We start from the raw sequence: 25808 nt of genomic DNA, 5'->3' as shown, positions 1-25808 counted from the left end.
TATGGATTTTTCATTCCGATAATTCCCCATTTTCCACGCTCTGACATTTCTCCACTTTTGCAAAACAGACACCATGCAGGGCAGCTGCCTTCCATTTTCAGAGTAATTACTGCAATTTCTTGAGGATGTGAGTCACCACAAATTGACACCCTGAGGACTTGACAAGAGTCATACAGGTAGCATTAAGAGTACTGACATGTCCCTGTATACATATTACCCCCTCATAGCAGTAAATATGAACACCGAGACATACGATTAATCACACAGACACATACACCCAGACACATCTCGCTGCCTCACTCACTCACTCACTGACTCCCTTACAGCTCAAGTCTCTCATCCCGACAGCCGAATTATCAAATATGCCTTTGAGCCACTACCGCAATAACAGCCTCAGAGATTTCCTGGCAGGTTGATTTGACTTAATTGAATTATTTACTTCCCTCGTTAACTTATTCCTTGTGTGCTAATTACCACGCACCCGCTTTGACAGGCCCCATGCAAATCCAAATACACTTAGGAAGATGAGAGGAGATAGAAGAAAAGGAGTCTAACAGACAGTATGAGGAGTGAAGGGGGTGGGGGGGGGGAGAGACAGGGAGCACACAAGAAAGTCACCTGCTGAAAGACATCCGCCCCCTCGTCGTAGTCCACCACTGTGAAGAACAGTTTGTTAGAAAAAGCGGACGAGTAGCGCCAAGAATTAGCCAGCACCTGGTATTCCTCATTAGCTTGTCTGTTTGGACGAACAGTTGCAAGATAACGGAGCAGGAGGAGAAGAAGAAGGGAGGAGAAAGAGAGGGAGACAGAAAGGGAAAGACATTAAGCAACATGAACGGTTGACCAAAACACCAAAATTGCAGTAAGTATAGCATGTAATGACAATCACATTCGGTCCAAGAGCCATTATATTAAGGCCAGGGGGGGAATAGGAAAAGAAGCAGATAGGTGCAGAGAAAGAGATGGCAGGCAAATTCCAACAACCCCACCCCCCAACCCCCCTTGACCTGATGGGAGACCGAGTGATGACAGAGGCAGAACTGGACAGCTAGTGTGGCCATAATTACACTCAGACAGCCCGATATAGACATTTATGTGACAGTTACGGGGCAAGACATGTCTACAAGTACTAGAACTGCCATGACAACCACCAAAACACATAAATTAATTGCAAAATAGTACCCACATCCAGATAATGATGCGTTGAGGACGCATACCGCCCTTCTTCCCATTATGAGTTTTACGCGTCTCCTCATTCTCACTTGACATTTTCTCACTGCTTTCCCTGAAGTTTGACATGAAGGTCAGGACATTTCCAAGTTATGTTTGGTGCTTTGGTGTTTGTATTTTGGCACCTCGATGCATGTTTTATGTAAACACTGCAGTATCCAGGGACAGGCATTTTAACATCAGAAGGACTCTTAGTGTGTTGTGGCGAATTCTCTGTGACAGTTTCAATGGCCGCTACTTCAGAGGGATCAGTGGGTCAATGAATAAAACACAAAAGCGGTAAACGGCCATGAATAAAAGATACCAAAATAGAAGAAAAAAAAACCCCACACAAAACACTTCTTTCCTCCTGGGCTTTCAGGCAGCAGTTTACATGATGACACATGTTAAACTTTAATGCCACATTTCTTATTTATCCTGTGCATAAATAATTAGCATTCGGTGGTGGTGGTGGTGGTGGGGGGTGTGGGGGGGTATGCGTGCCTTGCCTGAAGACAGGCAAACAAACGTGACTTGGGTCATTACATCACCAATGTCAACTTTACACAGCACAATTCTCTCACAACAAAACTGTCAACTGTTCATACAATTAGTAGTGTGTCAATGTTACGGGTGCTAAATGCTATACAGCTGGCAGATCTACCAAAGTGAAGCCACAGAGAGCGGCAGCATGGTGATTAGCAGTCTATCGCAATAGCCATCAGTACTTCCCTTGGTGGGTCATGACACTAAATTTATCTCCCACTCTGTGACTAACGACGCATTGGTGTCGTTTATGTAAATGGTCCGTCCCAATCGAGGAGAAAGGAGTGGTACGTGACACCTAATACATCTCAGAATGACATCTTCTTTACAGACAGAATAAGTTCGCCAATGAGGGAAAGATTAATGTATCTTAAAATATTGTGATGCATAAATAAATTATATACATTTTGATAATGTCCAGTGGACAGGCATAAATACATATTCATGGTAGGGCAAGGAACAAAAAATAAATAGATTACATGAAATAAATAAATATTTGATTTCTGCAGACACCAGATGATTAAAAACGCATTATGGGTCATGTGGAACGCAAGGGATGACTGGGCATTTAAAGGTCACTCTGGATTAAATTAACTTCCTCTATTTCTGTAATACACATGATTATTCCCGCCACACCATCTTTATTCAATGAAGTCAAGGCCGAGCGGACTCAACAAGGCCTCCTTAAGTGCCATATTCTCAGTGGGTCAAGGCATATCGCCATGCTGAACACGCCGCACCCATTCAATAGGCCCTTCAACACTTTGCCCTTTCTTTAAATGACTTTGGGGCCGGAACTACTTAGGGACGACTAAAGAGGGAGAGTGAAGGGCTCCTCAGAGATTGGTGGGATAGTGAAATCCTACCCTGGAGGTCTACTTTATTCTACCTCAGCCAGATCTGATTGAGCACCTGAACACCGTCAATGTCTGGCACGAGGCAGGCTGTGCTCAGAGCCAGAGTAACCTAAAAGGTTATGTTCACAAAAAAACTCAGTGGTCTTTTGTCAAGTGAAAATTACTGAATTTTTCAAAGATGTTGGCTCTCCTGCTCTCAACACTGGAGAGAGTAGGCTTCACGGCTTCACCCTAAGAAGTTTGTCACACCCTTGATATATCCCTTTGTCGCAGTCTCATCTGTGACTATTTTTGCAGTCGAGCATCTGCCAGCTAAAAGTGCCAAGGGTGTATTGTCTCGGTAGTAAGAAACTGTGTTGCCCCGGTCTCAGGAGGCCCTGGAGCTTTCATCTCTGTCGAGAGGCATAAGCTGAAGCTCGCAGGGGGTGTGGGATCTGCTCAGCCTCCTAGAGATGCACTGCCTCTGGGCAAGAGGGGGAGCGGAACAGCGTGGGAGGTGGGACCTGTGTTTACATGCAAGTGAAATAAGGTTGTAGAAAAAGCAAAGGAGGAGGTGGAATGGGACACTGAAAAGCAAAATGCATTCTGTAGGCTGTCCTCGTAATAGATGTCCTCATCACTCGAGAACATTCTGGTTACGAAAAAGATCTTAGGGGTGACTACAATATTTGTTTTGTTTTCTCCTGGCATGACTTGGTGTTACTGACTGACTTACCTTTATCCCTCTCGTATATCTTTTGTGCTGGATTCATCAGCGTCATTGTGAGAGCCTATGACTAAATAAGTGTCCACACCTAACCCCAAAACAGTTTTGGCAATGTTCAGAATGTACAGATTGTGCATTGTCACGGCATTATCTAAATGAGTGACGCAGCAAATATGGTTGTAAATATTGCACTACTGTACTTTTTCACAGTTATGATCAAATTAATCTGTGCTTTCATATGGCCTGGGCGTGGTATTGTGCAGAGAGGAGGTGTGGTGTTATGTTACCTGCACACGGAGCACTGCCTCTGGGGCTGCAGTGCGGTGAACATTACAATGACTGAATAGTTCCGGGGCGGTGCCTTCACGAAACGGCGGAACTTGTCTCCATTCATGCGGATAACGGAACGTCGAGAGCTCCACTCCATCATCTGATCAACCTTCTCCGCCAGCATATTCTGTGCTCCGGGGAGAAAAAAAAAGCAAGGGTCAAAAAGGGCAGAGAAAAAAAAGAAGAGGATAAGGTTGGATAAGGGAAATGTAAAGACAGGCGGGTCAAGAGAACAACAGTTTAGTGAGGATTTTCTACAATAACAAGTTTTTCAAGAACCTTTAAACAACGTAGACTTCTTATAACAAGAAACCAGGAAAAACCTATACGCCACTGCAGCATCAAATGATTTATGGGGGTCTCTGATAAATGGTTTACAATGGGGTTTAAATGTGCTTCCAAGTAGTAATTGTTAACAATTTAACAACAGTGATGACTGCAGTTCTGTTCGAGGGGTTTTCTGTTGTTAAATGCAAAACTGCTCAAAGCAAAGGTCAACACAGCAGATCAGCTGAAGCACACAGGGAAAAACCAATAAACATGCAATGACTAAGTCGCTGCAGGGAAGGTGTGGATAGATAGTTAACATAAAACAACAGCCTTTTCGCCAGGGAAAGAGGACTTTTTATATGTAATCCTGAATTGGTGGTGCATAGTAATGAGAGTCAGAGTAATGCCTTACTATATCCACCCAAGTAAACAGGAACACCCACAAAACAGGAAAAAAACATTTCGTGAGGCAAAGAGCTAGGATTCAGGTATGACCTCAATTTTCGTGGAACAGACGAAGGGAACTGTCAGAACCAAGAAAGACACATTGTGATCTGCCCTCAATGACAAATCCTGTGTCTGTCTACAAAAGGAGTGCTTTACTGCATAGAAATACCAGCTGGGTCATTAGTGACAAAAAAGGGTCACTGAACAAGAGAAAAAGAAGATGAGTAAAAAAAAAAACCAGTATGCTCCTATAGTGTCCATGGTGGAAAGGTGATGGCTACAGCTCATTTTCAGCGATTGCTTTCCACAGACGGAAGATGGTCAAAAAAGAGCCAAAAATGTGCACACTGAGTTTACTTATATAAGCCTGTCTATGACTGAGCAATGCCTCCAAGCTTTGCTGCAGCAAGCCTTGGGCTTTAATCAATGTAAATGGCCATACTGTGTCGCTCAATGAAGCCTAAAACGACACCTTTCCTTGCACTGGACAGCTGTTCATGAGGATGTGTTGTGGAGGTGTAAAAAGGCGTGTCAGCATGAGATGGGACACAACGGATGCCACAAACATCCGAGACACGCACGCACGCACGCGTGTGTGTATGCGTGCCTTAGGTATCAGAGAGTTCAGAGAATGGAACAGTAGGGGACAGAAGGTAAAGGTGTATGCGTTCATGTGTGTCTTTTCTGTTTGTGTCTATGTAAGCCACATGATGGACATACGGGTGCGGTGAAAAAGAAGAGAAGAGAGAATCAGAGGCATGAAAGACAGAGGAGAAACATGTCATGTCTCTGTTTTAAACACCATGTGGTCTACAATGTCACCGTCCATCTCTGACACCTTCAATTAAAGTATCACAGGCAACAGGATATTACTCGGGATGCTGCTCCCCTCGAGTTCCTGTTTCTCTTCTCACCTCCAACCCCCCCTGCCACCACCACCACCACCACCAACCTCCCTGTCATCACCCCTTCTTCAGTAGCAGACGTCTGCTGCCATCAGCCATCATCACCCCTTTATATATTTAATTTGCCCTTCACCGCGACACTCCATAAATGCTCCACAAAAGACTCGACATTGGCGGTGGATTTTCATTCGTGGTCTGCACACAGACAGCTCTGCCATGTTGAATTATTTACCTCCTCTAGTTTGTCAGCATATGCTGCTTGGACTAAAAGTAGAGGACCTCTTCCATTTTATAAAAAGCTCTGAAATGAAACATCATTATACATTCCATCTGCACAACGTCATTGGATTAGAGATGAGCAGTGACTCCAATGCATTTCAATTTTCCAATCAGCCCATAGACTAGTAGGAGCTGGAAACGTTCAGCTGTATGCTGTGGCTGCTGCTTGACAGACATGAACATTCAAGTGGTTGCTTCTGCTTTTATTTGTCAGCTCTGTCAGTGCTTGTGTGCTCATCAACAGCACATGTGCAGGCAGATAAGGGGAGAAATATGCACCATGCGAGCCAAAGTCACAGCACAAAAGACTGCTGTATCTTAAGGCAGTCATACATGGTGTGGTGGCAGCGCCATTCTTGCACCCACACATTCCGCCCTCAGAAAACCGGCCCCTTCTGTGCTCCCTCTGGAATGCCCCAGCTATTAGTCCCTGGTTCTCTTTTGTGAGGTTGTCAGTCTGGCGTCGGGGGGAAAAAAGGGAATAGGTTTTCACTCCCAACCTCCAAACAGCAAAGCTGTCAGTTTGCCTGCCAATCAAACGGCCGTTAATGATGTACTGGGTGCAGCGCGAGGAGCCAGCCAAGCGAGCAAGGAAGCGCTTGAGAAGCTACAAACAAGAACCAAACATAGATGTTGTCTCCCCCTCCCCACCCGAAGCCCCCTCCATCACCTCCCCCACTAACACTCTCCATCTTGTTTCCTCACTCTCTTTTCCTCCTAAAAAAATGCACCTTTCAATTTCCAGTGAAGGAGAACCAGGACAAGATGACATCTCTCAAAATAAAGCCAGATAAAAAAAAAACCTTGCGGGCCAAAGTTCTGCAAGACCACTGAGGACGTTCGGAGACAAACAGTCCACCAAGGTGTTGGGATGCCTAAAAAAAGACAGCGCAATGTCATCGGATGTGTTGCAATGTCCGGGCATAAAATCTCACTCCCCCTTTGATTTATCCACATGTCCTCCCTTCCCATCCCCACCCCCACCCAAAATCATTTCCACCAGGTGGTTTACTCAGGCTACGTGACGGATGCTGTGGACAGGTTGTTCCCTGATGAGCCTCCACTAAAGGAGACAAAGCACATCCCCCACCCCCCCTTCCGCTGAGGAGATGCCATCGTGTCACTACGCTGCTGTTTCTGACTGAGCTTGAGTGATTCACCAAGGGGCTTGGCAGAGACTGGGGCACAAATGATATAGCCAAGGTGCCTCCATGACCAACCTCCAATCAAGCCCGAGTGCTGGTTGCAAAAGTCTCCCATACCGGAAAGAGATGAATTGTTGGGAGTTTAAGAAATGTAACATTTGAATAGACTTTTTAAATGTAATGAAAGGAGGATGTTTAAAAGACGTAAAGACGTTTAAATGTAACTGATATGAAAGGAGATGAAAATGACAGTTTGTGGCACAGAGATGGGTGGATGAGAAACGGAGACCAAGAGAAATAGTTCAGCCAGTAACATTAAGTTTATTTATTGTCAGGGTCTTCGGAATATTTCCCCCCTTGGTTGTCAAATTTTGCATGATTCTCCCCTAGCAAGCTTCAAGACTTCGACGACCCTTCTCACGACGTTGTCAAACAAATGCATCTCTACATTTATCTTTTGACAGCGTGGATTGACCAACGTTGCTGCTAATTGAATGTTATTGGATTCTGATCTTAAACGAAGGCAGTGGCCATTTCAGTAGGTTTACTGACAATGTTCTTAAGACACAATGAAACAAACGTCTATGGAGTCTGATGGTCTGATCAATTCTACCGTAAGTGGGAGGTGATTCTGAGGAGTATGTTACATCGAAACATATACAAAGAAGGTACTTCGGAATGCATTTTTTAAACAAATGGGACAAACATTTTTGAATGACCCTCCCTTTTAAATAAAAAAATGTCGGTTGACCCTCCCCTCAACAAAGAAAAAAATGGCATGACCCTCCCCTATTTTCCTCCGATGACCCTAACAATAAATAATGAGCAGTCCGTTAGTTACTTTATATGATTAAGTGGTGTTTTAAGAGGACCCCCTGGAGAAATAAGCCCTTCTGCTTCACTTCCTCTCACCCATACACTACTATACTCATTCACATGCACTAATTTACTCCTTTTACATGTGTGTCCTAACTGGTGTTAGTGTGTGCATGTGTGCCAGTTAACCCCAAATGTCCAAGCAATTGCAGGCTGTTTACGAATATTCCAATAATTAGTTCTTTATACAAACATGTTTATTTGAAACGGTTTTGCTTATTTAACTGTGTGATGCCCTGTGAACCTTGGAGGAGTGTGAGGATTACGATTATAAGCGTTAACTGGCATGGGATGGTTAGCTTTACTTGTGAAATAGATGCAAGTCAACACAAATTTTGGATAAATCAAAGGCTGGTTTCTCCACCCACACCTCCTGTGACAATGTACAAAGTCAGTCTGGCCTGGCTAGCATCAATTTCAAATTGCCACACCAAACTGGTGAAAATCATGCATTTCTATCAATTGAGTTCACGCATGACGTAGCTATCAGTGTGGCCAATGCTAGTCTGGTATGTCAAAAGAAAGTCCAGTCCAGGCATTTGATAGACACAGATTAAGCCAGTCCTCTGAGAAGGTCACACAAATACACAAGCTTTGCAAAACCAAAACATTCTGTATCTCTTTGATCATTTTCCACCCACACCAACTATATTGTAACTATATCTCAGAGTCACGCTTCAGACAACTCTTGAGAAATGGTTATGTTAGGGCTCAGCACGACTCAGCACAATTGTTGTACTGTCCACTTACTGTGTGGAGCAAGTACGCAATGCATTTGTCCCCTGGAGCTTATAGAAATCTAAGGGACATTGAGGCAGAGCTGATCATCATTCAGTGGACGTGCAGAGAGAGTTCACTTTAAATGCACCTCACCTCTGCAAAATGTGTGTCTCTCTCTCGAGGTGCTCTGAGGCACAAAGACATCCCCTACCATTAAAAAGTAAACAGCGAGAGCAACTTGCACTAAGTGGCTCTAGACCAGGGGTCCCCAAACTAAGGCCCGGGGGCCGGATGCGGCCCGCCATGCCCCTTTGACCGGCCCTCCACCTCTCTGCAGCTCACTATTTGAACTGGCCCAAAGACGCAATCCTCACAGAAAACAATAATAATAAAATATACTTTTTAATCAACAGGCCTAGTACACAGTCCACAAAATTGATCCCGGCCCCTGATCAGAGTCAGGAACGATAATGTGGCCCCCAGAGAAAAAAGTTTGGGGACCCCTGCTCTAGACCATGAAGATGGCTAAAATGCAAAATGACATCTCGGCCAGATTAAAAAATTAAAAACATAAAGTGACTGCACAGAGTCTGTGGTAGTGTTCTTAGTGCTCTCTGCGTGCTGCGGGGGACGTTGGGGGGTGGGTGACTAGGTGGTCACGATTCTCGATTAATGTGAAAGCATTTGGTAATGCTGCACTCCCTTCCTGGGTCAAGCTGAGGGATCAGGCTCTACAGAGACACTGCAGTAGTACCTCATCATTCAAGTCCTCTCATCATCCATATTGCCTGCCAGTCATCAGTCTTATTATTACCAATGTGTTTTGAGTTTCTTTTCACAGTTACCCCGAAATCAAAAAGAGCACTATTACATAAAACAAAGCTGATTTGCAATGTGGAAGAACAATTGTAGAGAGGGCCTTAGGCAAGACACTTATAGGGCTCCCCATATGGCCTGCCAAGGTCAAAATTGGGCCCCCACCAATAATATGACAGGGAACTGGGTGCCAGAGCAAAAGCCCTGTTCACCCCCTTATAGCTCCGCTCCTGTCTGTGAGTATGGAGGAAAGCAGTGCGTGAAAGGAGTCTTGACAAAGTCTTTCACATATTGCTATTCCATGACTAGAGTAGAGCTACTTTCTGAAAAGCAGATTACAGAATGTGTAAGTCTGGGAGTATTGCGCATGACCCAGACAATACAGCAGAAAACCACAACAAGCAGATAGCAGTAAGCTTACTTCTCACAGAAGAACACAACATAGTTTTCAGATAGCCAGCCAGGATCGGGATAGACCATATTTTGATGCAATGTAGCACTATTAGGACCTGTTCAGACCACATCACTTGAAAATGGTTCCGTCAAGACAGATTCTGTCAGATCAGAACAGGGCGGATTATTGTGATGAACAGCCGTCTTCAAAACTGCAAGTCATCACTGAAGAGGATTGTACTGTCAGATCAGGCAGACTTTGTCACTGTGAACGCATATCTGTCACTAAGTACCTAAAACCACATCACACTTGCTTTAATCATTTTTTTCTTTTCCAGAGTCTGCCTCAAACCCTATCCCAATCCCAGTCTTCGTCTCATTGCCCTGGGGTGCATTTCTCGAAACCAAAGTTGCTTACTACATTAGCTACTTTGGCGTTTTCAATGCATTCTTCCATTGGCAACAGGGTCAAAGACGTGCAAAATGAAATTGTCATTCAGTGTAACGGATACCTTCTGCTGACTGTCACTGTGAAAAACATGATTCTTTTCATTTTATTTTTTTCCAGTGAATTCATGAAGCCTCAACTGTCATCCATTCACTTGAATTTTTAAAAAAAATAATGTTTTTTTACCGTTACAGTCAGCAGAAGGTGTCCGTTACACAGAATGACAATGCCATTTTGCCCGTCTTTGACCCAACTACCGAAGTTGCTAACAGGCTAACAACTTCTCTTTTGAGAAATGCACCCCTGGCTTGTTGAGAGGCCCCTTGCAGGGCTGGGACATCTGCACACTCTCTATGCTCACATGGGGACCAGCCAGCTCGCATTAATCTTCTCTCACATTTGCATTGCTTAAATGGCAACGGCGACACATTTTACCAACATCCCCTCATTGTGAATATATTTCAGGGGGAATATGAAGTGCCATGCTTTATTATAACTTAGCCATTTAAAGGGACACTGTGTGAGATTTTTAGTTGTTTATTTCCAGAATTCATGCTGCCCATTCGCTAATGTTGCCTTTTTCATGAATACTTACCACCACCGTTAAATTCTAAATATTCATTATGACTGGAAAAATTGCACTTTTCATACATGAAAAGGGGGATCTTCTCCATAGTCTGCCATTTTTAATCTCCAAAAATAGCCATTTTTAGCTGCAAAATGACTCTACTTGGACCATACTAGAAAATATTTGTTAATTACTTAGAAAACTTTCATGTTAAGATCAAATTTGGCAATAGGCAGCACGGTTTCAATGAGCAGCATAGTTGCAGTACCTTTTTTGACCATTTCCTGCACAGTGTCCCTTTAACAATGTATGAAACAGACATACAGTACATCAGTACAGTACACACACAAAATCTCCTGAGTTCCTGAGTGAAAAGAATCACTGAGACCCTAAGAGAGAGGATAGTTACCACAATACTACTCATAATACTTATTCCACAGAAAAATGTAGTGTTGTTCAAAATGGAAGTGCTAGCCTACAGTGACTCATCACACAATAATGCAGAAACATCATAACCAAAGCGTGAGTATGACTTATGGGTCATTTCACGTGAAATCAGACACTTTGGGACCTGACCGACCCGGATTTCAATCATACTTGGTGTGCCTTTTTAGTAGCAAGGTAGCACCCCAGAACTGCATTGGTTTGAATCTGACACTAATATTAAGGGAGAAACAGACTAGGAAAGGTTCACATGTGAGGGTAGGACACTATACATTCAGCCTTGAATATATCAGTCAGTGTTAGTCACAAAAAGATGCCTGTGGTGTTGTTTGAAAGCTCTTTTCTGGCTCTACATATTACACAATCAGCTTGGAATACAACAACTCTCAGAATATGAATTATGATAAATTTAAAAATTAAAAATGTAATATCTAAAAAACCTATATTTTAAAATGGCCAGTTCCTTGTCCAAACGTAGCCGGCAATGTCATTAGCAACATCTCAAATGCTGGTGTTCGGTTCTTTATTCATTTCAGAGAGAATTTGACTCACAAATATGGCATCATACAGACCACTTACTAATAATATGGTAATACCATAGTAGCATCACATGACAAAACAAAAACAAAACAAAAATGGTCAGTGTCCATGGTCCCAGGTTTCAGAAACTAAGGCAGATGTCCATTTATACACACCAAATGATGATATGTGAATGTCTGTGTACCTGTGCCATCTTCCCTCCCCTACTTTAAAGAGATAATCAATGGCTACACTCTCATTTTGTACTCTACCAGTGCATTTGAAGCAGCAGCTGTGTCTTTTGTAGATAATGTATAAGTACGTCCCGTTGCAGTTACAGGTTCCACTACCAGAAGCACATCCTGATGATCCATGACAAGTCTATCTGGTCTGAAGGGAAAAGTGAAGGATGGAGATGGTCCATGAGGATGCAGGAAGTTCAGTTTCACCTCTCCAGTGCTCGGCATACATTCCTCAACACATGCTAGCCACCAGTTGCCATCATATACAGCTACAACATACCCTTTGATGCTTGAAAATGTAACACATTCCTTTACTGAGCTCACTCTTTCAACTCTGAATGCTGAAAATGGCCTAACTTCCACTGTGTCCATTGACAATGGGCAGAAGCTGTGTAGTTTTTGAGTACCTGGAATAGTTCTTGCAGATTCAAACCTTTTCAACAGGTTCTCAGCTTCATGATGGTACTGTTGTGGCAAACTGGCAATGGATGTTCTTGACATTATCCTTGACAAAACAGTTGGTATGGCGTTACAATTTAATTGTCAATAGGACGTTGCAGACTTGCTCGTGCAGCAAGCCATTTAACTGTCCCTCCAACGCCATCATATGGACCTTTGCCATGTGATGTGGCAAAAAAGTGCCACTCTGCAGGTATGTGAAAATCTGCCTCGTGGTGGCACAAATTTGTTATGTTTTTAAGGTTCTTATATTGTTCAGCACAGCCATCAGAAAAATATATGATCTTCTTTGGACGTTCTATCATTGATGAAGTGTCATTGAGGAACTGAATTAGGAGCTTCTGAAACAGATGTACAGCAATTGTATCATGAATGTTGCAGTCTGAAATAACAAAACAGATTTTTTTCCAGTTTCAACTGATCTTGGTAGTAGCATACAAATGGATGGATTGTGGCCTGCACTGGTTGTTCCAGTGAAATGATTGAATAGCATCTTGAATTACAAAACTGTAGTTTTCTGCAAAATCTGCTACCACTAAAAACGTTTCTGGTTCAAGGGAGTCAGTCAAGGATAATGTCAAGAACATCCATTGGCAGTTTGCCACAACAGAGATGTACCATCATGAAGCTGAGAACCTGTTGAAGGTTTGAATCTGCAAGAACTATTCCAGGTACTCAACAACTACACAGCTTCTGCCCATTGTCAATGGACACAGTGGAAGTTAGGCCATGTTCAGCATTCAGAGAAGGCAGAGTTGAAAGAGTGAGCTCAGTAAAGGAATGTGTTACATTTTCAAGCATCAAAGGGTATGTTGTAGCTGTATATGATGGCAACTGGTGGCTAGCATGTGTTGAAGAATGTATGCCGAGCACTGGAGAGGTGAAACTGAACTTCCTGCATCCTCATGGACCATCTCCATCCTTCACTTTTCCCTTCAGACCAGATAGACTTGTCATGGATCATCAGGATGTGCTTCTGGTAGTGGAACCTGTAACTGCAACGGGACGTACTTATACATTATCTACAAAAGACACAGCTGCTGCTTCAAATGCACTGGTAGAGTACAAAATGAGAGTGTAGCCATTGATTATCTCTTTAAAGTACGGTAAAGGGAGGATGGCACAGGTACACAGAGAAGGAATGTTGAAACATTCACATATCATCATTTGGTGTGTATAAATGGACATCTGCCTTAGTTTCTGAAACCTGGGACCATGGACACTGACCATTTTTGTTTTGTTTTTGTTTTGTCATGTGATGCTACTATGGTATTACCATATTATTAGTAAGTGGTCTGTATGATGCCATATTTGTGAGTCAAATTCTCTCTGAAATGAATAAAGAACCGAACACCAGCATTTGAGATGTTGCTAATGACATTGCCGGCTACGTTTGGACAAGGAACTGGCCATTTTAAAATATAGGTTTTTTAGATATTACATTTTTAATTTTTAAATTTATCATAATTCATATTCTGAGAGTTGTTGTATTCCAAGCTGATTGTGTAATATGTAGAGCCAGAAAAGAGCTTTCAAACAACACCACAGGCATCTTTTTGTGACTAACACTGACTGATATATTCAAGGCTGAATGTATAGTGTCCTACCCTCACATGTGAACCTTTCCTAGTCTGTTTCTCCCTTAATATTAGTGTCAGATTGAAAACAATGCAGTTCTGGGGTGCTACCTTGCTACTAAAAAGGCACACCAAGTATGATTGAAATCCGGGTCGGTCGGGTCCCAAAGTGTCTGATTTCACGTGAAATGACCCTTATATTTCCGTCAGCAGAGGCCCCAGGGGTCACTGTAAGCAATTTTAGAAAGTCAAATGTATGATGGAAAATGGATTTATCGGAAATCCAACAAAGACAACGAAGCCCATTTGAAATGAGCCTTTGCTCGGAAACCCATACAAGAAAGGAAAATGACATCAGATTTTTTTCTACAGTACATCATGCTATATTTTCTATTCATATTTTTATTACCTTATTCTTTACCAAGCTTACAACTGCGACCCTGCTGAACGTTGATGTAAAATGACTTGGTCAAATGCTCTAAAAGGGATTTAAAATCCTCCTGGGTCATTTCACGTGAAATCAGACACTTTGGGACCCGACCGACACAGATTTCAATCATAATTGCTGTGCCTGTTTACTAGCAAGGTAGCACCCCAGAACTGCATTTGTGTGAATCTGACACCAATATTAAGGGAGAAAGCAACTAGCAAAGGTTTGCACATGAGGGTAGGACACTATGCATTCAGCCTTGATTATATCAGTCCGTGTAAGTCACAAAAAGATGTCTGTGGTGTTATTTGAAAGCTCTTTTCTGGCTCTACAAATTACATAAACAGCATGGAATACAACAACCCTCAGAATATGAATTATCATAAATTGAAAAATTAAAAATTGAATATCAAAAAACCTTGTATTTTAAAATGGCCAGTTCCTTGTCTAAACATAGCCTGCAATGTCATGAACAACACCTGAAATGCTGATGTTTGGTTCTTTAGTCATTTCAGAGATAATGGGACTCAAAAATATGGCATCATACAAATCACCTAGTGATAGTATGGTAATACCATAGTAATATCACATGACATCATGTCTATCGGAATATGTGAAGGATGGAGATGGTCCATGAATATGCAAGAAGTTCAGTTTCACCTCTCCAGTGCTCGGCATACATTCCTCAACACATGCTAGCCACGAGGGTGCCAGGCCCACCGGGAAAATGCCTGTTATGCCAGATGGTCAGTCCAGTCCTGTCCCTGACACTACTCTATTACTACTTCATTGCAACTCATGTCAACCTTTATGTCCCATTATCTCTGAAGTGAATAAAGAACCAAACATCTCATTTTCAGATGTTGTTTATGACCTTACAGGCTATGTTTAGACAAGAAACCGGCCATTTTAAAATACTATTAATTAAGTTTTTTTGACATTAAATTTTTTTTTATTTTTCAATGTATCATAATTCATATTCTGAAGGTTGTTGTATTCCATGCTGTGTGTGTAATTTGTAGAGCCAGAAAAGAGCTTTCAAACAACACCTGAGACATCATATGTAACACCTCATATGTAAACCTTTGCTAGTCTGCTTCTCCCTTAATATTGGTGTCAGATTCACACAAATGCAGTTCTGGAGTGCTACCTTGCTACTAAACAGGCACAGCAAGTATGATTGAAATCTGTGTCGGTTGGGTCCCAAAGTGTCTGACTTCACGTGAAATGACCCTCCTATTGAATGAGGCAGCTTTGTAGGCCGAGATGACTTGGTATACAATCGGCAATGACTTGATTCAAGGACAACCTTGAAGATGGAGGAGAGATCTACTTCCTCTGAAAACAAGTTTTACTCACTCCTTTAGAAATACGGAGGGTCACCCCTCGTTACACACATGCGGTGCCTGCAAGTGGTGCGTCATCTCCACCGTCTTTGTTTCCCATTCCCTGAAACCATGCAGAGCGAGAAGCACATCCGGAAGAGCCTGTACACTTTACATCAAGCTTTGAAAAGGCGTCGCCCACTTGGGTTAATGCCCACCCACAGATGTAGGGCTATATTTCTAAAGACATGGGGAGTATGTTTTTTTCCACAAGTTTTCTAAACAAGTCACGACTGGTGGCACTGAATCTTGATTGTCCTAGCTATCAGCTGGTTGCTACTCTCTGATACACACAAAGCAGGAGGAGACAGCCAATCAGAAACGCCTCATTTCTGTGACACAGATATGCATGCGAGACCGGAAAACTTTACTAGCCTACAAAGACGGCTTGAAACAGAGCAACCAGAATATTTAAAAAAGTTTTTTTTTTAAAAAGATGCATAATGCATTCCATAATAATGGCAAACACAGCGATATTAATGAAATGACGATGAAAGTGGATCTTTAAAAGGGTATGTATGATGCCATATTTGTGAGTCAAATTCTCTCTGAAATGAATAAAGAACCGAACACCAGCATTTGAGGTGTTGCTAATGACATTGCCGGCTACGTTTGGACAAGGAACTGGCCATTTTAAAATATAGTTTTTTTAGATATTCAATTTTTAATTTTTCAATTTATCATAATTCATATTCTGAGAGTTGTTGTATTCCAAGCTGATTGTGTAATATGTAGAGCCAGAAAAGAGCTTTCAAATAACACCACAGGCATATTTTTGTGACTAACACTGACTGATATATTCAAGGCTGAATGTATAGTGTCCTACCCTCACATGTGAACCTTTCCTAGTCTGTTTCTCCCTTAATATTAGTGTCAGATTCAAACCAATGCAGTTCTGGGCTGCTACCTTGCTACTAAAAAGGCACACCAAGTATGATTGAAATCCGGGTCGGTCGGGTCCCAAAGTGTCTGATTTCACGTGAAATGACCCAAAAGACTTCATATCTAAATCCATTAGCACATACAGAGAAGCTCAAAGGCATGTCTATGTACCCTCAGAGAGTCAGGGGGCAAGAGGTTAAGCAAACAATCAAGACTTCAGGCTGTCTTCACCTGAGAGGCCTATCCACCCAGACCTCCCCTCTCACAATACACACCCACAACTCTGGATTACTCTTAAAATAGGGGACTAACATGGAGGGGAGGATAAGCACAGAAAAGGATGTGGGAAAAGGACCCACTCATTCATGTGTGTGTGTGTGTGTGTGTGTGTGTGTGTGTGTGTGTGTGTGTGTGTGTGTGTGTGTGTGTGTGTGTGTGTGTGTGTGTGTGTGTGTGTGTGTGTGTGTTTCCAGGCTTGCAAATGTAATGAATTTATGCTGCAGCCTTTCGATGAACTTCACCTGCATCAGTCAGTATAATTTCAATTAGCATTTAATGAAAATTCTTGATATACAATCAATGACTGCTTTCTGCACAAAGCTAAGTTTGATATTAGTCTCTCTGTGTCCTTCCAGATTTGCTGACTAGAAAAGGATAATAAATGGCTAGTTCTGTTCATCTACTTCCCCAATGACTTTTCTGACACTTCAACAGCTGTGTTTTAATCAATCATCATACCCTACCTTGGCCTTATATTCTACTGCACTTGAAAAAAAAGTCTCACGGCCACTGAATCTTCAACGGCAACAGGTTAACATCTCCTGCAGTGATTCTTGTCACAAGTCTAAGTCACTAAAATGAGAGAACTAGAGAATGAGAGAGAGAGAGATAGAGAGAGAGAGAGAGAGAGAGAGAGAGAGAGAGAGAGAGAGAGAGAGAGAGAGAGAGAGAGAGAGAGAGAGAGAGAGAGAGAGAGAGAGAGAGAGAGAGAGAATAACTCTTGTGGGGCTGCCACTAACGTCCAAACCATGTAGTTCCAGTCCTTCTGTTGGATAGCATGGCTGAGTAAACTGAACTGAGCACAGAGGAAATGAACATGACCTTTGGCCACAGGGGCAGGTCAACCAAAAACTGGACCCAAATTCAGATGCCATGCCTTCAGTTTCCTGTCTTAACGGGCAGGTTCTGTTCCTCACCCAACTCACACAGATCATCACGGGCAGCTTGCTGAATTGGCTCTTCCTCCAACTCACTGTTCGATTCAGAAGTCGGCACTTCATTTGCTAACTCATGCCTGTGCATGCCTCCCCTAAACAAAGACTTACGGTTGAATAAGTGGTGCTGGTGTTTCGGCTTTATTCTATGTGTTTCGTTTGGGAAAACGGCTGCTGGGAAAATATCCATGAAGGTTAGCCATCCGACCTTGTCCTTGGCCCAAGGCTTGCACAGAAGCACCTCCTCTGGAAACCATTCACTGAATGCCTACAGAAATCATGAAGGTTTAATCTACATTCCAATTCAACACTCTATTACCCTTGGGAACATGAGCTTCTGGACTAAAAAAGACAAAAAGGAGCACATTGAACTGTTTTCCCCTTCTTAACATAGGCTCCCCAATACCAGGCAAGGCTGTGCTACTCGTGCCATTTTCTTCAAAGACCTTCTCACTCCCGAGAACTGTTTTCATACGCGGACCCTTTGAGTTAAAAATTAGCATGTCCATGTGGTTTATGAGATCTCCCTGCACTTCACCGCCTGTCACAGCTGGAAAGCGAGCAGGTAAGACAGCCCTCAGGGCATTGATTCAGCTGCACCTGAAAGAAACCATATGCACAACTTTACCACCACAGTAGGAGTCTATTTCAAGATCCTACCTTGTGGTCATCCTTCAATCCTGATCTAATGCACGATAATGAAAAAATATCTGCATGAAAGGAGCAGCTGGAACCCAAGTCAAAAAGTAAATCAAATTGTGACGCGAGATGTGGTGATTTCTTTGTGCGCATTTTAGTTATATGAATGCCATAATGGCCTGTGTTTTGGAGTACAGTGAGCTACAAAGCTTGTCAGTAATATTTCCTGTTGGAGAGAGAAGCACACAGAATATTTTTTATACTATCCCTCACCCTTTTCAGAAGGCTTTGTATCATATCAACTCAGAGCTATTTATGTTCCTATAATTATGCCAGGAGAAGCAGTCTCTTGAGTAATCTTCAGTGTTATATCGCTAAACTACTTGGCTCCACATAAATAAAGTAACAACATTTGAGAACCACAGTGAGCTTGGCAATAACCAAAGGGTGGCGATAACCCAAGGGGTGATCCACAGTGAAATGAAAAGACGCTTTACTATCAAGTGAGAGGTGCCAAAGATCTGTGACACTGCTCGACTACAGCCCCACTCCGCCCCCCTCCTCCTCCTCTCTCCCACCAGCCCTCCCTCTCGAGCAGGGGTAATTACCACTGCCTCCCTGGTTTTGTCTGCCGGCGATTGTATAGCAGTGACCCCTGGCTTCCCCAGGCTTGACTGCTGAAGGCATAATCATTCTCTCACCCCCCCTGGCAACCGCTGCTGCGAACCAGCCTTTGGTAACAATAAAAACAACACTGCCGCCCTGCCACTGATACATACAGGGAAGGGAGGGAACATATGGCTGGCTATGTACTGTATACATGAAAGCACAATCCTTCCTGACAAGCACATCCCTCGTAGACAAATGACTCGCGGAACACCTGACAATAATAATCATCGTCATCATCATCATCCTAATAATAATAATAATAATAATAATTTTACCACAATTTCCCTTGAACTTCCTACACCAGGCTATTTGTGAGGAAATGATGATTGCACAGTGGACCAAGTGCAAAGTCAGTGGAACCCAGAGTTTTTACAGACTTGCGTGCCTACTGTAAAGTAGGGAAAGGGCATTTCTGTGTGGGGGACAAGATCATTATCTGTGATAACAGAACTTGCTGGTGATGGCTGAAGGTCAGACCAATGTGTATCTGACATACCGGATATCGCCCTCATCTTACACTGCTTTCACTAGCCACTGGCAATGACATGGTCATTATTTACTTTTGGTAATGAGGTCTCTGCCATATGTTGTAGATTCATTAATCAAAGGGGGAAAAGCAACCGAAAGGCGGGAGTGGTTGGCAAGGAAGGGTCCCACGGCGAGTGGGGAGGCTTACATAACCCGTATCCTGACAGCCATCCTCACCCCCTCAAAAATCATTCATCGGCTTATTAGATTCATTAAAGCTTCAAGTGACTCGCAGGGCAGCAAGTCACTCTGAAATAAGACTGCATTTTATGGCTGTTGAGGAAGAAAAAAAATGACAGGCCCTCTCTAGGTCTTCGTCACAGAGCTTGACTGGGAGCGGAGAATGTGAGTGCATGCATGTTCGTGAAATTAGCTCCCCTCCATCTTATTTTATTATTTAGACCCTTATCTTTAATTACGAGGGCTACGATAAAAGTTTCATTGTCGTCTGTGAGGCAAAAACGGAGGAAGAAAAGGAGACAAAAGAAAAGGAACTTTCTGCTCCAATTATCTTGATGAATTCACAGCTTCCTGTCGTCATGGCAATGAAGTCATCCTTCCCCAGTTTCCCGCCCTCTTTCCCAATCGTGACACATCTCCACGCGTCTCCTAGGCCTCCTCAAACAGAATGGAAATGCTGCCATGTCTCAAGACTCCTCATCTCTAAGGCTTTCTCCCCTCTTTCCCTTCTAGTGTCCTTCATTACAATTAGCGGTAAAGATGCAACACCAAAGGATCCCCGTGCTGTCACTACCTGATCCCATTCCCAATGCCTGGAGGCGGGAATTGGAGCGGGAATGCCGTACGGGATCTGCCAGAAGCCTCATCTCCCGCTCCACTTACCGCAACGGAGGCATATTGCTGGCATTTGTATTACTTTTTTTCTTTTTCTGAGGCATGAGGCAGAGGGCTGGTGAAGGCCGGAATGGTGAGTACCGTCTTCATTATTGCCCGGCACAGCAATAAAAAAGTGTAGCCATCCGTCCTTTTATTATGCTACGTTTATAACAAAATCAAACTCCGGTTTAGCTCAATAAAAACAGGGCGCTGCTGGCACCCACTGCGTTCGCCACGGACATAGCGCTGAGGCAGCAGGCTTGGGGGGGAGACCGGCCATGGGGAAAGCGGGGCGGAGGAGTGCAGCGAGGGCGCACTTGAGATGAGTGAGAGGGTCATTAGGACCTAGAGTACATTGGTGTTAACCTGTCTGGACACGCTTCACATCTCACACACACAAGAGAGGCAACTCTTCTCTTTTTGACAGAAAAAAAAAAATCACACAGATTTCCCTGCCTGGGGCTTTGGGACAATGAGTCTCGGTAAATGAGTGCTTGATTCTCAAGAGGCAGGTGATTGTCTTTGTTGTGATTTGCACGGGTTTCAGTCACATTCCCTGATAAAAAACAACTCTGCTGGGGTCTACATGAAAGATGTGGCACAGCCAATAGCCACAGGGATGCCCCTTGAAAGTCTTACAGACTTCAGGTTTATCACTGGCAATTAGTGTGCATAATTTAGTGCCATGATTCGGTCAGGGCCTCTGTGTGTTACACACAATGCAACCCAATTTCATGGTGTGGTGGGGTGGGGTACCCCACACCACCACCACCACCCACCCCCTTTCTGATTGTTTTATGGAAGTTCTCTTGTTTTCCTCCACTGAACTCTCCTGAAAAAAGAACTGGACAGGAATCTAATTTCCCTGTCAATTAGAAGGGGCTTGAAAAATGAATACGGCGACTCTCATTTTGTGATGAGCGGCGAGAACCATGAGATTGGAGGGATAAATGGGTGTGTTTAATGGCCATTGACTATCCACAGTACCTCTGGCATTGTGACGTGTTAAGAAAAAAAGGAGACAGGCTTGATCATTAGCTGCACTCAGAGGAAAAATGTTGTTTGTGGAGACAACACTAACAGGAGACAGCATTATGTCGTGTCCATCAAAACCACCACTGCCCCAACATAGCAGCAGCATTGCACTTTACAGACTCTCGCACTTATTAAGTCAAGTTCATGTGCACAATTTGATAAAAAATGATGCCCATCCATCAGTTGTCAAGACTACAGTCTTGCAGTTTTCTGTAAAAAAAATGTGTTCTTTAAACCGGATTACAAGTCTTCTGGCTATATTTGCATATAGTATTATGTGCTGAGCAGAGGTTGTCATTCTGAAGAGGCTGGTGGCTAAATGTTATCAGTGGGAGAGTGCAGGGCCGGCAATAGGCGTAGGCAGATAAGGCAATCGCCTAGGGCACCAAATGTCTTGGGGGCGCCGGTAACGCTCTAAATCCCCAAAGAATGTCAAGTGAAAGTAAAAGTCAATGTCCTGAAGAAATAAAGTAAAGTAAAGTAAAGTAAATATACTGTATGTAGGTGCGATGCAAAGCAGATGCAAATTTCTAAATGCAAAAGTAGGAAAGGGGTTGCTCGCCTAGGGCAGTGGTTCTTGACCTGGGGTGCGCCAGAGATTTCAGGGGGTGCGTGGAATTTTGTAAGTGTTGAGGTTGTGACCAAAATTCTGCTTCCAAACATTATAATTAGTCAAACTCAAGACCAAATTACAACATGTTTTGGTCCACATTTAAAGTCATTAAAGTATTCATTAATGTCTAAAGCAAGAATCATTGTAATTAATCACTTAGATCATTTTTTAGTGCGTAAATACATGTAGACGTTTGGTTTGGGGGTGCGCAGCTTGCCTTGGGAAAAGCTTAGGGGGTGCTTCAAGAAAAAAAGGTTAAGAACCACTGGCCTAGGGCACCACATTGGCTAGAGCCGGCCCTGGGAGAGTGTGTTTCTATTCTACTCTTCTATACTCGGTTGTCCTCTACTTCGCTCTCTCCTCTCTCTGCTGCCAGCTAAGTTATGCTGAGGTCAGGTTCATGTCCCTCAGGGGTCAGGCTTGGATGTGACACATCATGGTCGAGGACATCCAATGTGGCCGTACCGATTAATTTATGATCCTACTCACCACCACAACAGTGGGTGTGGTGGGTACACTATGCAAGTCAAGTCTGCATTCCCATCGTATCAAATTCCTTCACCTTCTCAATTGTTTCCATAGACGGCTTGAGAAAGACTTGGGATGTGGCTTCACTGGGAAAACAAGAAAGCGATAACACTAGCATAAAAAAATGAAAAAAAGGAACATAAATATCCATTCCCCAAATCTCTGGCAGGCAGAGAAACTGGACTAACAGCACTCCCACTCACTTCTCCACAGCTCAACCCACTGGACTGTGAAATGTAGAGGAGCAAGGGCCCTTCATTTTTTCCTAATGAATTTTTTTCCTCGTCATATTCACTTTAATGCCCACTGTCGGGGAGAGTGCCGGGTTTCAGAGGCTGCTAGACAGCTGATAAGACGTCATGTTTCATCCTTCACGGCAGGATGACTCGTGCTCAATCTCTCTATATCGCTCTCTCTCCCTCTCTCTCTCGTTCTCACTTTCTCCCATCTCTCTCTCTCTGTCTCTCTCTCTCGATCATTCTCACTTTCCCCCCCATCTCTCTCTCTCTCTCTCTCTCTCTCTCTCGTCCAGGGGTGAGGGACTGGATCATCTCCCTGCTGAGGAGGAGATTACGCTCCTTTGACAGGCCCTGATAGCGCCGTTCAAATATGTTGCCTCGGCGGGTGGCGGTGGTGTGGTCTGATCAGGCCGGTTTTGCTAATGGCAGTGTGACTGGCATGGGATGCGCTAGTGTTGACAGGGATGAAGAGCAAAGGATCAGCAGCACACATCTCCCAAGGAGTCTTTGAGCATGAACCAAAAGATCAAGATGGAGGGGAACCGCTAAAAGATTAGTTTTAGTGCGTTAGAGTTAGCAAATCTGGATGGCTTTAGGTGTGCATCACATTTTTGCACTAGCACAGAAAAGGTTTAGTTTTTCTGTCTGTATCGAAAGAGGATAAACGCAATGCCAGATGATGGGCTCAACATGTGCAAAAGCCTGGCAGACATCAGGGTATCTCAACAATATAGAATACATTTTGAAACGCTGTACCCTCAGAATTGTCCAGGCAATCGCAAACAGAGTCTGACATATTTTAACTGTACCCTCAGAATTGTCCATGCAATTGCAAGCAGAATCTGACATATTTTAAACGTGTTGTGCCGCTTGTCACCTTGCTAAAATGTCAAAGCAAAACAATTACTAAAAGTGGTTATGGGCGCAGTTGGGACAGTGACGGTAAAGTGGGTTTGTTCACTGCATATTTGACTCCAACACTTAGGGGAATTGTCACTCGGAGCCATCTGCGCTGGGTCTTCCCTCTGTTATCAAGAGGCTATTTGTGGAAGTGCTCTCCTTGTCTCTGTACTTGCAAATGGATGCCAGACAACATGGCGGTCACACTTCAGAGAGGACGACCCATTCGTTGCCTAGCTTTCCAGACTCCACAGATGTGATTATTTGGAGAAATGACAAAATATACGAGGGTATGGTGGAGGCAACAGAGAGAAAACGACTCCAGAGCACAGAGCATCTGTCAAGGGGTCAGCTCCCCGACACACACGCCTGATCAATTATTCACGACATGCAACAGATAACGGACTAAGACAAAACCAAGCAAATCTTTTGTTTCTCCTTGTTCACCCCAATGCCATTACCAGGTCCAGAAAATCAAGTCAATAAGGATGGACTGCACATGGTCAATTTAAGTGTGTGTGTGTGTGTGTGTGTGTGTGTGTGTGTGTGTGTGTGTGTGTGTGTGTGTGTGTGTGTGTGTGTGTGTGTGTGTGTGTGTGTGTGTGCGTATGCGTGTGCGTGTGTGTTGGTGGCCTTTCCTGCAAAATAAGGTGTTAGTAAAAAAAAGAATAACAAAAATAGTGCATAAATTATTGCAAAGCCAATTTAAAAATTACATTCACAATATAAAAATCTACTTTTTTCCCAGGGGACCTGGTCAAGGTGGTAGATGTTTGTCATCCCTGGCCACGCTAGCTATTTGCTAAGTCCTAACCTGTGTGTTTGAGCATTCGTATGACTGTGTTTTGCGGGGTTCACTTTGGGTTGAGGGGACATCCTGGCTGTTCAATATTCAGAATCATTCTCCTATAAGCAATCGGAGTGCAACTGCTTTTCGGCCTAATGTTGATATATCACAACACCCTTCGAAAGCCGGGGGCCCTGGCAGCCTGCATGGCACAGAAAATCGTTTTTGCAATGCTTCTTGAACACAATAGAAATCATTTTTCAAATCCAGCTCAGAGGTCTATCTGAGCCTTAAACATTGCACAAACAGAATGTGTGTGTGCTTGTGCGTGTGCGTGTGCGTGTGCGTGTGCGTGTGCGTGTGATGGGGGGTTAGGAGTTGGATAGGTGTCTGCTATACATATTAGATGAAGCCTTGATCTCCCTTTCTCTCTCTGTCACACACACATTCGCGCACGCACACACACACACACACACACACAGACACACACACACACACACACACACACACACACACACACACACACACACACACACACACACACACAGACACACACACACACACACATACACACCGCAGAGAAATCAAATGAAGTCCTCAATCTCTCATTTCAACCCCAGCACTTCTATGATCCATGAGTCCATCCTCCTAATTGGTAAAAAGAGGTTACAGAGGGGAAGGTGCAGGAAGAGTGGGATTAGTAGAGTGGGCAGAATAAGAAAGCTGCATTTGCACAATTACACGCCTGCACCAAACAAGCCCGCAGGACGGCCGCACTCTCGCTCATCAGCTCTGTACACACCTCCCCTGCCGCTCCTCCTCCCTATACCACCTACTGCCTAGCTCCGTCAGCACCACCCACAGCTAAAGCCTTCTTCGCGTGGGGGGCCCAAGCACAGCCGGTTTCACTTGCAGACCCGCATTTATAATCAGGAGCCGTGCTGTTCTGGCTGTGATCTCCACCACACTTTCAGAAAATACACAGGGGAAGAGGGAAAGAGGATATTCTGGTCATACAACTGTTTCACCTAATAAATCCTTTATGAGGCAAGAGATGATTCTAGCAGGGGAAACTTGTGAAAGACATGGGGAGGGAAAAGGTTAACAAAAGGTCTGGCTTGCTCTCTTTGTGTGCATATGTGTGTGCGTGTGTGTGTGCGTGTGTATGAGAGAGAGAGAGAGAGAGAGAGAGAGAGAGAGAGAGAGAGAGAGAGAGAGAGAGAGGAGAGAGAGAGAGAGAGAGAGAGAGAGAGAGAGGAGAGAGGAGGAGAGAGAGAGAGAGAGAGAGAGAGAGAGAGAGAGAGAGAGAGAGAGAGAGAGAGAGAGAGACTGCAAGTGTTCATCATGGGGTATCTTTGAGCATTTC

The 25808-nt window shown here is 43.7% G+C and overlaps 1 protein-coding gene across 1 annotated transcript in view; it reads right to left on the bottom strand.

Moving 5' to 3' along the window:
* tusc3 (tumor suppressor candidate 3) overlaps nucleotides 1–25808 on the bottom strand; it is an 82212-nt gene that overhangs the window by 51176 nt on the left and 5228 nt on the right. Inside the window, exons 2-3 of the mRNA XM_063219493.1 lie at nucleotides 3606–3775; nucleotides 619–736 (exon numbers count right to left, since the gene is read on the bottom strand). Of these exons, the coding sequence (XP_063075563.1) occupies nucleotides 619–736; nucleotides 3606–3775 (288 nt within the window). The remainder of the gene's footprint in view (nucleotides 1–618; nucleotides 737–3605; nucleotides 3776–25808) is intronic.

The sequence above is a fragment of the Engraulis encrasicolus genome, chromosome 16 (assembly GCF_034702125.1).
Source record: "Engraulis encrasicolus isolate BLACKSEA-1 chromosome 16, IST_EnEncr_1.0, whole genome shotgun sequence".
Taxonomy (NCBI): Eukaryota; Metazoa; Chordata; class Actinopteri; order Clupeiformes; family Engraulidae; genus Engraulis; species Engraulis encrasicolus.
Note: the sequence above shows the minus strand (reverse complement) of the source record. Positions and strands in the feature narration are given on the sequence as shown.